The following is a 13686-nucleotide window of genomic DNA, read 5'->3' as shown; positions in this document are numbered from 1 at the left end:
TGTGGGGTAGCAGGCAGAGGAGGCCACAGCCCTCTCGAGCTGGGAGTGCATGGCTTGGGCAGAGACTGCTCAGAGGAGCACCATGATGGGGCCTGACAGATACAGACCCGCAGACTTGGCCTGACCTGGGGAGCAGGGCACTGGTCAAAGTATGAACAGGCACTTTGAGGACACCAGGACAGAAACTTTCCTTAACCAGGACATCAAAGTTATCCCTGCTATGACTAAATGGGCCTTAATCACTTCACCAAGTCTGGTGGAATGGTGCTGGTCCACTCCAGTAGAAGTGTTATGCACCTCACCAGGAAATTAACTATTCCTACCTCCACCTTTTCCACTTATCCCCCCACCTCCACCAGTCAAAAGTTTTGTCAAACAGCTAAGATGAAAACAGAAGCACTGGAAGCTGCTACACAGCATATAGGAAAGGACTATACTTGCTACAGAATGATATCAGAATGGACATTTTTACAACAGTATTTTAATTCTAGATATAAAAATATGTCCCTACTGCTGCTACAAACATCTTTAAATAGCTGAACTGTTCTTTACATCATATAAGAAGTGTTCAAACATTCTAAAGATAATTCACTTTCTATAATGTGAAGCTACCCAAATGTTTTATGAACTTTGTTCAATAGCAAAAATCTAGATTCAGGAGTTGTATTCAAGGTACCAATTGTACATGTTGTAAAATACACAGAATCACAGAATAGGTTGGGTTGTAAGGGATCTTAATCCTAACCTTGTTTCACCCTTCTGCCATGGGCAGGGACACTCTCCACTCTCCACCAGGCTGCTCCAAGCCCCATCCAACCACAGCCTTGAACACTTCCAGGGAGATGGGGCAGCCACAGCTGCTCTGGGCAAACTGCTCCAGTGGTTGTATATTGGGTTCTTCCACCAGAGGATGGTTGGGCATCAAAAGAGCAGCCATCACACTCCCAAACCTGTCAGAGCTCAAGGAGAGCTTGGACAACACTCTCAGGCACAGGGTGGGACTGCTCAGGCTGTACCACGTGGGGCCAGGAGTTGGACTTGATGGTCCTTGTGGGCCCCTTCCAGCTCAGGATATTGAAATATTCTACAATTCAGGACCTCACAGGGATTCAGGACCACCCTCACAGGGAAGAATTTCTTCTCCATACCCAGTCAACCCCTGCCCTTTGTCAGTGTGAAGCCATTTCCCCTTGTCCTATCACCATCTGCCCTTGCATAAAGTCCCTTTTCCTCTCTTGAAGCCCCCATTAGCACTGAAAGGGGCTCTAAGGTCTCCCTGGAGCCTTCTCTTCTTTAGCTCTCTCAGCCTGACTCCAAAGCAGAGGGGCTCCAGTTCTCAGAACATCAGAAGATATGGCCTCTTCTGGATTTGCTCCAGCAGGTCCACATCCTTCTGGTGTTGGTGCCCCAGAACTGAACATGGTACTCCAGGCTGTCTTGAGGGGGAGACTCCCCTCCCTTGACCTGCTGGCCACACTGCTCAAATTCAGTTTTTCACCCATCAATACCTGGGTTCTCCTCAGGGCTGCTCTTGATCCATTCTTCACCCAGCCTGTGCCTATGCAACTCAGGATTGCCCCAATGCACATGCAGGACCTCACACTTGGCCTTGTTGACCTTCACAAGGTTCACACAGGCCCAGCTCTCCAGCCTGTCTCTCTAGATGGCATCCCTTCCCTCTAGTGTGTTGACAACACCACACATGTTTTGGTGGGCCCTTAGCTGAAGGAATTGCTGAAAACTGGAAGAGAATTCCAGAGAAATGTCATGCATGTTTCACTCTTCTACCCTTCTCTAATGAGTGGCTTTTAACAGAGATCAATTAACAGTTTAGATAGATCTTTGGTCTAATCCAAGACAAATTACTCTAGAAAATGCCTTGGGATGCTTCCTGTTGACTTACTTGGCAAGATTATGTCAAATTATCCCAAGCACTAAACATCCCCCCAAAAATGTTAAATCAGTAACATGGTAAGAAAAAAACCCATCTGAAATACACAAATATGTGTCCCAGCATCCAAACCCTGGGAGCTGAGTCTGCAGTCACACAGAACCCCACAGGAGTGACATCCGTCAGTATCGGAACACGCTGCAGAAAGGCATAAGCAGAAGTGCTTGCTCTGAAGTCCAGTACACTGACAGAAAAACCTTGTTCTTTCCTAGACAACTGGCCCAGCCCCAAATCCTTGAGTTCCATCCAAGGGTCTTGCTGCAGGCTGGCCAGCTGCTTCACAAATTGAAGGGGTGCAAGCAAACAGTACCAGGAATGAACTATGAGAAGGGTAAGGCCTTGAGTTCCTTTAGACACAAACTAGGCCTAATGTCACCACCACACCCTGTGGCCTCCCTGGAGAATCTTCAGTACCTTTGGGGTTTCCCACATGCACAAACCCAGGCTTAGCAGTTTGGCTGTACTTGGATCCTGTGTCCTAAGAGGGAAGTCTATTATCTCCTGTCCCAGCAACCCAACCTACTCCAAGCAAACAATGGAGTGGCAATGTCTGGGGCTCCTCCTGGCCAGGCTGTGCTGGCATCCTTCAGTCTCTCCTATGTCATGAGAGAGATGGAGGTAACAGTAGTGAATATAAAATTAAGCATTAACCTGCTCTTCACTATACACAGCCCAAGGAGCACTCCAGCAAGCCTGGCCTGTGAGAAGCACTGACTGACTGTCAGCACAGGCAGGGAGGCTTCAGTAATGAGACAGATGTTAAGTGGACACTGTGCCAATCAGGCAAAAAGACTTTTAAAAGCTGCATTTGCAAGAGCCATATTTAAAATCTGGCCACATAAGCTGGAACACTCCAAATACAGTACAGGTATCATGGACTGGGAGGAATATGGTAGAAGCAGCTTTAAAGTAGAGCTCAATTCTACTCCTGTGAACTGTAAAAACAAACAAAACCAGAAAAACAGATATGTTTTCATCATATTGAGTTTACCTCAGAAAACAAATGAAAACTTTGAAATTAGTCAGGTAGAATTAACCAGTCATTCAAAGTGACTAGTCAGGGGCAACTCACTTGTCCAAACAAAGGACAAAGGATGTGATCCAAGGAAAAAACACCATTTCAATCACTTTAAAAGTGTACAACTTTCCACAACAAGGTATTCATAAAATCTCTTAGTGGTATGAAAAGCCCAAAGAACTGGAATCAACTGGATTCTCACTACCTGCCAAGTGAAGATACTTCTGACAAGGATACCTTAAGTCAAAACACAGAAATAACATCTTTCAGGAGAGTTGACCCCAGTTCCCAGTCACTACTGTTGCTCTCTTCTGGAGTTTGCTTTAAAAGCCAAGCAAGAAGAGTATTTGCTATCACTGAGACAAGAGAAACAACCTCAGTGACCACACAGTGCCAACTGCCAGGCAAAATATACCATCTCAAAGTATATGATATACTTATATAAAATACACTATTGCAAAGACTGCTGGCCTGAGGCTCTGAAAAACAGTCCCAGCAGGGATGGGTGGGATTCTCCTCACTTCACTTCAGAGGTTTATGGCTGACCTAAGGAGTTTTCCAAGGCCAACAAAAGCTGAACTAACCAAGCCCATAAATAGCAGTGCACAGGTTGCCTGACCACACACAGGCCTCTGGTATGGACTGTGCTTCAACAGGCTTCACACTGACTCACTCAAATCCAGATGTGTACACTACAGTTGTTTGATATCTGGACAGTTGTTTTAGGGCAAAGAACACAAAATATCTCCAACAGCTGACTTTAATTAGCACAGAAAATGAATATCCAGTGATAAAGCTGTTTACAGACAAAATGTGAAATACTTTACCATAAAACCAATTAGCTAGACAGAAATAAAAGACAAAGCAAGGAAATACTTAATTCCTTGTATAACCACTTGGATGCAAACAGAGGGAGATGAGAGACTTACAGTAGGCCTGTACTGGCACTGCTGGATTAAAAGCTATTTTATGGCCAACAGCATTCATATACAGGTGATGTACATACTGACCTGCTCAGGAAAAGTCTGTAATTCCCAAATCTTATCTATTAAAGTAGTTATCAAAATACAATCAGAAGCAAAAATTGATTTTGCTACCTCATATATTAACTTTAAAATCCAGTTTCTAGTGCTGAACAGTATTTGATGACAAGAACTGCCATGGGAATCGAAATAAAGGATTACATCTGGCTTCAGGAGCTGACTGATTATGCCAGTTCTCTGTGATGCAGACTGAACAGCAGCTTTTAAAAATGTAGTCAGTACAAGGTCTTTTTCCAGCACACTTATATTGCAGCTTCATGTTTCTCAAGGTGACACTGCTTCCATATTCCCAAACTGCTCCCTTTCCCTTTCCGTCCATTTCTGCAACCACTCAATAGAATGAACCAGACAATAAACCTGATAATGTTTTAAAATGAACCTTCCTTGGATGGGTCAATTTTAATCCAGCTCAGTTTCTCACTCCAGTTTACCAGGCAGCTGAACACGTGCATGTTCATATAAGGAGAGGTATGAGAGGATGAGCAGGCAGAGCCTCAAACTGCCCCAGTCACAGGGTATTCATCTGGTACCCACCAATACATTGTGTATATACTGGGGGAATTATCTGCTTTAACCAGCTGTACCAACAAGCTGAGGAATTTCCCTCTGACAAACCTGTATCTTCTCCGGGATCTGCTTCCAAAAGGCATTTTAAGAAGCATCATTAGTATCATTCCCACAGCAAGTATTGCCCATTCAAATGAAAAGAAAAAAATAACAATAACAGAGTACTCTTCTCACCTTTTATTGAACTCCTCGAGTTCTGCTCTCAGTTTTCCTATTTCAATCTGTAATCTAGCCCTCTCTTTGGCAGTTTCATCCAGGACTCTTCGGGCATCAGCCAGTTCAGACTCATAGAGACTCTTGATTCCACTCACCTGAGGGAAAAAAGGCATTCAGATACAAGAACATCCCAGAGACTATCAAAGAATTGAAACACAGAACCAGGTTTCACCGAAGTTTCTTTGGAAAAAGGGGTGTATGACATTATTTCTGCTGTTTAAGAACATTCTATACTGAACATTTTCAATTAATATGCAGTACCAAAGAAAAGATCTAGTTTTTATTACCAGTATGACATAACAACACATACTATATTTGAAGCATGGAAGTCTCCCCAAAGGTTAAACTGAAGCACATCAGTGCCCCCTACAATCTTAGCTCAAATTATTTGCTCTTGCTTCTAGTACTGTTGCTTTGGGAGATGTTTTTATAAACACTTAAAGACAAGGGCCCAGTTTGACTCTGCTGCTCTTGCATTATAAAGCTAAGAAGAATGTGAAACCAGATGAACTACAGAAATGTGAAGTGTTCAGAAATGAGCTTCCACTCCGACTCTCTACCTCAGACCTCTCCCTGTCCCAACTCAATATATCCCACAATCAGCTACTGAGGCTGCATGAGGCACCTCAAACACTTCTACATCTCATTTTTTGAGTGCAAGATTATTTGAAAGGTACATCAGATAGCTAAAATGTACAGACCATATAAGATTGCTGCTATTGCTTCCCTGACAGGGACCAGAACAATTATCATAAAATCATATTATAATCAATATGTCAAGGTGGAAGGGACTTATCAGGATAATAATTCCATCAGGTACCTGAGGCACTGCCCAAATGCTTCCTGAGCTCAGACAGCCTTGGGGCTGTGACCACTGCTCTGGGGAACCTGTTCCAGTACCCAACCACCCACTGGGGGAAAAACGTTTTCCTGATATCCAGCCTAGCCCTTCCCCAGCCCAGCTCCACCCATTCCACTGGCTCCTGTCACTGGTCACCAGAATGAAGAGGTCGGTGCTGCCCCTGTGAGGTCTCTGCTCAGTCTCCTCTCCTCCACATTGCACAAATCAGCTCTGACCTGCACTGGTACAGCCTCACCTTGAGGACTGGCTGCAGTTTTGGGAACCACAATATAAAAATGAAACAAAACAAAATTATTACTAATACAAATTCAGGAACACAGCAATCAGGGAGTGAGAAAAGTCAAAATGAGAATGCACTACTTTTAGGAAAAGAAATTTCCTAACAAAGCATAAAATGCAGAAACAAGAAAGCAAAATGTTCCATTCCTAGAAGTGACCATTTCAGTCTCAGGGTGGCACCAATGACAGACTCAACCATCTGGTCTTCAGAGAGACTGATTAAAAGCAATCAGGATATAATTAAGTTCCTGACAGACTTAAAACTTCTGAAATTAACTGGAATAAGACAGTACAAGGGCTGAGAAGCCTTAGTTTACAAGCATACCACACACTGGAAACAACTTATCCATGCAATGATCTATCCATGCAACCTTGATTCTTTTCTCTAAAGATTTAATCCTTTCAAGCTTTACTCCACCGAAGTTCTGGTTTGGTGGGGTTGTTTTTTCTCCACAGTCACTACCAGAGGCTGTCTCTGACACAAGCCAAGACAACTCTGAATTATCACTGACAAAACTTACAAAGTTCTATAAAGAAGCACTAAACTCATTCATGCAGAACTCTACAATGAAAAAAACCCCCAAAAACTGGAGATTCTAAGATGTAAAGCCTTTCATTATGGATAAGCCTTGAGTGAAACTACAGTCTTTGCAAATCACAATGCAAAATACACTTGTCCAAAGGCCAAGCACTGGTTCTGCATCTACAGGTCTCCTTCTTGAATTCCAGCCCTTCTTCAGACCCTTCAGTTCCTCAGTGTGCTCAAATCCTGTCCCAGGAGACCTACCAGGAATCTGGGGTTGTATTGCTGTAGGCTCAGAGACACACAATAAATCACAGTGCAGGACACAAGGACAAATCCCTTCCCAGGTCTCCAGGGCATAAACTAGAAGTGCATGTCAAGGTGTAAAGGAGGGCAGCCCTTCTGCCAAGGTTTTCATCAATCCTGTCACAAAAAGGTGTTTCTGGTGTGACCTTTACAACAGGCCACAAGCAATTTATGCTTTTCAGGCATTACAGAAAATGCAGATCTTAAAACCACCAAAACAACAATATCCTGAACAAAGGATGAACACCTTATGCAATTCCCATGTAGAGATAACATACCTTGATGGGGCTAAAAATCACATGTCGAAAGCTGTTCTGAACCTGTTATTAAAAAAGAAGCAGAAACTGTACTGCTTAATTAGATAGGACCAATCCATTCATGGCATAACTCACAGCTCACAGTAGGAATTTTGTGTGTGTTTTCCCCTGCAGCATGTTAACCTCTTCTCTGCTCTTCCTCCAGCAACAACCACGAGAAGGAAACACCCAGGTCCCACTCACAGCCCAAAGTATGAAGTCAAAAAGCCACTCTGACTAGAATTTCAAGCTAAAATGCTGAGCAGACAGAAATAACTGAGACATAAGGACACACTGCAGCTCCCAGCAAAGGCAGGCAGCAGACAGCTGGGAGAAGGAACACCTTCAATCACTGGAAAACAAACCCACAGAAAGCCATTGCTAGAACTCTGACAACAGGATGCAGAGAGAACATGGATTCATGGTAACACTGATAACAGTTTTAGATGATCCAGCTGAACCTGGGGACAGGTCAAGATGATCCTTCTAGACCATACAAAACACAGCATCATGTTTATTTTCAACACTGGTCAAGCAGAGAAGAGACCCAAATGAAGCAGGAGGCTCAAATGAGAACAAGAGGTGACAGCTCAGCAGAACTGGCCCTGTATTGAGAGACTGACAACACTGCCAGCCAAAGATGGTTATTTAGAGAAGACTCTCTTTTCCAGCACAAAGAGAAATTATGGAAAGTATTTCTGTTCCCTGAAACTGTCACCCCCTAAACACTATTTTGGTGGAAGAAACTGACTTGCTGAAAATCTCCAGAGAAGTACAGTCTCAAAAGTGCCACTGTTTAGAGAACACATCAGATTTGGTTCTGGTTTGAATCTACACTCCTGCACACTCCCTTTTTTAATTTCTTTACATTTGCTGCCCTTCTTAAAAAGATGCTTGTTAAACCAAAGCAGGACCTCCAAGGACAAATTTAACCTGCCCTCTCTGGATAAAAATTAAAGCAAACAGTCAACAGGAACAGCCAATATCTGCAGCAACAAGAGCTGCAAGTTGAGTAAGTGCCTCCAGCAACTGTGAAGCCCATTTGTGGTTCTCTGTCTCATCACACTTCTGAGCACACCACCACCAAACAGCATCTACCTGGCCTTGAGCACTCCCAAGGAATACTCAGTGCAAGAGACAACCTGCCTGACGACATCTGCCATCAAAAAATCTACCAGTTTCAACTCCTTCCTTCATTTGTCATTTCTCATCACCTTGCTTGGGTCACATCAAACCCTTATTTCCTGCTCCCCACCTTTCAGAAAGACACAAATGCATCCTTGAAACCACAAAAACCCTTCCAGTATAAGGCAGCAAGAGCAGCAGCTGGAAGCAAATGCTGAAGTGAAAAAGTACAGAGAATGAGGCAACACACAATTCTTCACTCACACATACTCCAGATTCTAAAAATTAAAAAAAAAAAATCTGAGTCAAAGATTGCTTCCAGGAACCAAAACCCAGCAGCCACCAAGCACTGCTAATTTGCCTAATCCTACTGTAAATCAATTTAGCTTTTGGATTTCACATCAGAGAGTATCACACAAGCACAGCCAGGAGATTAGGACCTACTGCTTGATAATTTTATTTCATGCCTTTATTTTTTGTGTTGTGAAATATGTTCAGTGGTTGCTTCCTAGAAAAATCTGTTTGGAATCCTGATGTGGAGACCTCAGGTTTCTCCTCATCTCTTCTCCAGATTTGCTCCTGGTCAGAAATTGTTCTGCTGTTCTGCTCATATTTGTCACCTTTTCCTTAGGCATTTTTTACAGGCTCCAGATGTTTTAAAACAGGTTAAGAGAACTGCATGCAGCATTCAGAATAGAGAAACAGCATGGATTTACACAGTGATTATTGACCAAAGAACACAGAGGCATTACAGGAGATCAAAGAAGCAGCAAACACAATTTTCTAATTGTAATCCCAATAGGCTTCAGTTAGTCCAAGGTGTAATCAGGACCCGACACCTGATCTTACTTTCATGTGCTTATAGTGAGTGCCCATGAGTGCCTAATCCAGAAAGACACAAGAGAGAAACCTGGTTCTCAGCTGCACGTTTGCCCAGATACTGTCAAGAACTCTGTCAGTATGGCCAGGCCTCCCAAACGAAGATTTGGGCAGGGCTCTCCCCAGGTGGGTGTGTCCCTCGAGCCTGCTCGGTGGATGTTTTAATTGAGGCACAGAGTGACACTGGCCCCTCCCTTTAACTCCTGAGGTTCATCTGCACGGCCGAGCGAGCCCGGACGGTGACAGCGAAGTCCTCAGGACTGGAACCTGCAGCCCCCGGTATGGTATAACCAGGTATTCCCAGGAGGTCTCCCATCCAAGCACCAACCAGGCCTGACCCTGCTCAGCTTCCGAGATCTGACAGGATTGGCCATCAGGGAGCCATTTAACTGCCTTGTCAAGAACTTTAAAGGCAGTTAATGCCTCCCTGACATCCGATCCCGTCAGATCTCGGAAGCTCAGCAGGATCAGCCCCGGATTAGTACTTGGATGAGAGACCTCCTGGGCAATGCCGGGGGCTGTAGGTTCTAGTCCTGAGGACTTCCCTGGCACTGTCCAAGCTCGCTCGGCCGTGGCAGATGAACCTCAGGACTGAAACGGTGGGGCCAGTTCTGTGCACGCTGAGCCTCACCTGAAATCCACTGTGCAGGCTGGAAGGGCACGTGGGGAGAGCCCTGCCCAAATCTGCGTTCCCGAAGTTTGGCCATACATACATACATACATACAGGAACTTTAGTAGACTTGATTTCAGCATCCTTGCAGAAGCAAGATAAGACAAAATAAAACTTGTTGTAATTGTTTCAGCATAGAAATTAAGGAACTCTGAGGAACTTGCTAAAACAAGCAAAACAAGACATTGAGAATAAAAATCTTTTTAGAAAGCAAGATACTGTATAAAGTCTCTCCCTCTGGTCTCAGGGCCCTGGGATTCCTGAAGGCTGATCTGACCACAAGAGGGCTTTAAGTACATTTGCTTTCCTTGTGTCTGAGTTTAGCCAGGATCTCCTTGTTCATCCATACAGGTCTCCTGTCCCCTTTGTTCCATTTTCTGATTGTTGGAATGGACCACTCTTGATCTTGGAGGTTATACCTGAACATCAAACCAGCTCTCTGGGACCCCTTTCTAGCCATGGGATTTTTCCAAGTGCAGAGAGCCTTGAAGTGGCCCAAGTCCACTCTCCTGATGTCCAGGGTTGTGGTCCTGTTTTTTGCTCTGCTCCATCCACTAAAGATCCTGAACTCCACTGTCTCACGGTCACTGTCCTGACCAAACATCCCTGACCAGTTCTGTGTTATTTATTATGCAATAGGTGCAGGAAAGCACAAAGACTGGTGCATGTGAGGGTTCTTCCAGCTGACTGAAGGAGGCCTCATTGACATCTTCTTGACAGATCAGGTTCTTGACCCACATTGCCCATCTTGGTTGGCCCACTCATCCTGACCAACAAGCTCTCAGTTAATTCATAACCTGTCCCTAGGCAGAGCTCCAGGCATTCCCACTGCTCTCTCTCTCTCTTGAAAGGCAACTCCTCACCTTCCTGGAAAGCTTGTATCCTGTATCCATCCCTCCAGCACAGCACTGCAGACACAGGAGCTATCCCTGATTCCAAAGAGGTCAATGTTCTGCCAGTGCCCACAGACTTCTTGCCCCGTCTGCTCCTCGTGCTGCCCACATTTAGAGCCACAGACACTTCAGGGAGACACCCAAGTGTGATGATTCTCCAGAAAGGGCAGGAAAGCAACTGGCACAGCTGAACCCCACAGACATTTCCTTCTTTACATGGGATGTTTCCACTTCATCATTTTCCTGTTGCCTTCTCCTCTGCTCACATAACCCCAGGCCTTTGCTTGTCTAACCCCTCCACCACTTCCTCACCTGGTCTTACCCAAGTAGGATCTCTCTCTCCTCCATCATTCCCAGTTTAAAGTTCTTAGCAGCCTGACCAGCCCCACTGGTAGATACACTTGCCCTACTTAGTCATAGAATATGCTGAGTTGGAAGGGAACCATCAGGATCATCCAGTCCAATTCTTGGCTCTGTGCAGGACATCCCAGCCATTCCACCATGTCCCCGAGAGCGTTGTCCAAATGCTTCTTGAACTCAGACAGCCTTGGTGCTGTGGCCACTTCCCCAGGGAGCCTGTTCTAGTGCCCAACCACCATCTGGGGAAAAACTCCTCCTTGATATCCAATCTAACCCTCCCCCAACTCAATTCCAGCCATTTTCTCAAGTCCCGTCACAGGTCACAAGAGTGAAAAGATCAGTACCTGCCCCTCTGCTTCCCCCTGTGAGGATGCTGAAGACCCCAATGAGATCTCCCCTCAGTCTCCTCCAGACTGAACAAACCAACTGACCTCAGTCACTCCTCATACAGCTTCCCCTCCAGACCCTTCACCATCCTCGTGGCCCTTCTTTGGATGCTCTCCTGTACCTTAATGTCTCTTTTACACTGTGGTGCCCAAAGCTGGCCCCAGGACTCAGGGTGAGGCTGCCTCAGTGCAGAGCAGAGAGGGACAATCCCTTCCCTTGACCACCTGGCAAAGCTTTGCCTGATGCACCCCAGAACATGGTTGGCCCTCCTGGCTCCCTGGGCACTGCTGACTCATATTCAACTTCCCATTGACCAGGACTGCCAAATTCCTTCCCACAGCTGCTCTCCAGCCTCTCACTCCCCAGTCTCCACGCACAGCCAGGGTTGCCCCATCCCAGGTGCAGAATTTGGCACCTGCCCTTGTTAATCTTCATAGGGTTGGTGATTGCCCATCTCTCTGATTTGCTGAGGTCTCTCTGCAGGGTCTGTCTGCTCTCAAGGGAATTGACAGCTCCTCTCAATTTCATATCATCAGCAAACTTACTCAGTACTCCTTTGAATCCTGCATCCAAGCCAATAATGGAGATGTTGAAGAGAATTGGTCCAAGGAACCCCACTAGTGACCAGGGCCAGCCTGGTGTTACCCCAGTCACTACAACCCTTTGTGCCCAACCTGTGAGCCAGTTGCTCACCCATAGTATAACATGGGTATCCAGTGGATTCTGTCTCTCTGCAGCATTTGCCAATCCTGAAAGACAGTTCCATGGTCACAGAACCACAGAATGGGTTGGGAAGGACATTAAAGCCCATCTCGTTCCACTCCCTGCGATGGGCAGGGACACCTTCCACTGTCTCAGGTTGCTCCAAATCCCATCCAACCTGGCCTTGAACACTTCCAGGGATGGGGCAGCCACAGCTTCTCTGGGCAACCTGTGCCAGGGCCTCAACCCCCTCACAGCCAGGAATTCCTTTCCAATATTCAATCAAACCCTGTCCTCTGTGAGTGGGAAGCCATTCCCCCTTGTTCTGGCACTCCAGGCCCTTGTCTCCAGTCCCTCTCCAGCCCTCCTGGAGCCCCTTTATGCTCTGGAAGGGGCTCTACGCTGTCCCCAGAGTCTTCTCTTCTCCAGCTGAACACCCCCAGCTCTCCCAGCCTGTCTCCAGAGCAGAGGAGCTCCAGCCCTGGGAGCATCTCCATGGCCTACTCTGGACTGTCTCCAGCAGCTCCATGTCTTTCTGATGTTGGTCCCCAGAGCTGGAGGCAGCTCTGCAGGTGGGGTCTCACCTGAATGAGGCAGAGGGTCAGAATCCCCCTCTTTCCTGCTGCCCACGCTGTGGGATCAGCCCAGCACGTGGTTGGTTTCTGGGTGCCAGTGCATATGGCCAGGGTATGTGGAGCTTCTCACTCATCAACACCCCAAATCCTTCTCCTCAGGCCTGCTCTCAATCCACTCTCCATTCAGTCTCTGTGCTTGGGATTTGCTGTAGAAACCAAAATCTTGTTGCCAATGGCAGTTGTGCATCCCAGCCTTGGTCTGCAGGATCTCCTCAACCATCCTCAAGCTCTTCACTCTCCCCACACCAGCTGGGTTCTGATGCCACTGACAATCATCCAGAGCCACGTAGTCATGTTAGATACTTTTCAGGTCTGTCCTGCCACTATCACTGCTGCCTATGTGGAAATGTATGGCCAGACTTTGCAAAGGAAGATTTGGGAAGGGCTCTCCCCACGTGCCCTTCCAGCCTGCACAGTGGATTGTTTAGGTGAGGCACAGCGTGCACAGAACTGGCCCCACCATTTAAGTCCTGAGGTCCATCTGCCATGGCCAAGTGAGCTTGGACAGTGACAGGGAAGTCCTCTGGACTGTCACAGCACCCGGTAGTGACCGGGGCTGACTCTGCTGAGCCTCCCAGATCTGATGGGATGGGATGGCAGGGAGGGATTGAACTGCCAGGGGACGGTCCCACTGAGACTCCAACTCAGGTCCTTGGGATTCAGAGTCCAGAGTGCTCTCCTTTACACCACGAGATCACCCTGCGTGGAAATGCAGAAGTGACAAAATTCATGTGGCCAAGTGAGCCTCAGCAGCCTCTCTATCATAACCAGAATTCAAGCCCCTGGGAAGTGGCAACCTTCCCAGATGACAGGTTAGGCCAACAAATGGGTCCCTGCCCTCTGAAAATGTAAGCCCCACCTGAAGGTGATGGAAGAAATAAAGCTAAAAGCTCAAAATGGGGTTCAGAAAGAACCAGGACAGGCTGCAGCCTAAGCCACTTCATATCCATGTGAAGTCAAGCATAGTTTGTCC

At 46.3% G+C, this 13686-nt stretch overlaps 1 protein-coding gene across 1 annotated transcript in view; it reads right to left on the bottom strand.

Moving 5' to 3' along the window:
* The window catches only part of LMNB2 (lamin B2), a 36601-nt gene that overhangs the window by 18009 nt on the left and 4906 nt on the right, over nucleotides 1-13686 (bottom strand). The window contains exon 2 of the mRNA XM_071577848.1: nucleotides 4754-4890. Coding sequence (XP_071433949.1) covers nucleotides 4754-4890 — 137 coding nt within the window. The remainder of the gene's footprint in view (nucleotides 1-4753; nucleotides 4891-13686) is intronic.

Source organism: Pithys albifrons, chromosome 27, assembly GCF_047495875.1.
Source record: "Pithys albifrons albifrons isolate INPA30051 chromosome 27, PitAlb_v1, whole genome shotgun sequence".
In the NCBI taxonomy this organism is placed as follows: domain Eukaryota; kingdom Metazoa; phylum Chordata; class Aves; order Passeriformes; family Thamnophilidae; genus Pithys; species Pithys albifrons.
The sequence above is the reverse complement of the archived record's forward strand: the minus strand, read 5'-3'. Positions and strand labels throughout refer to the sequence as shown.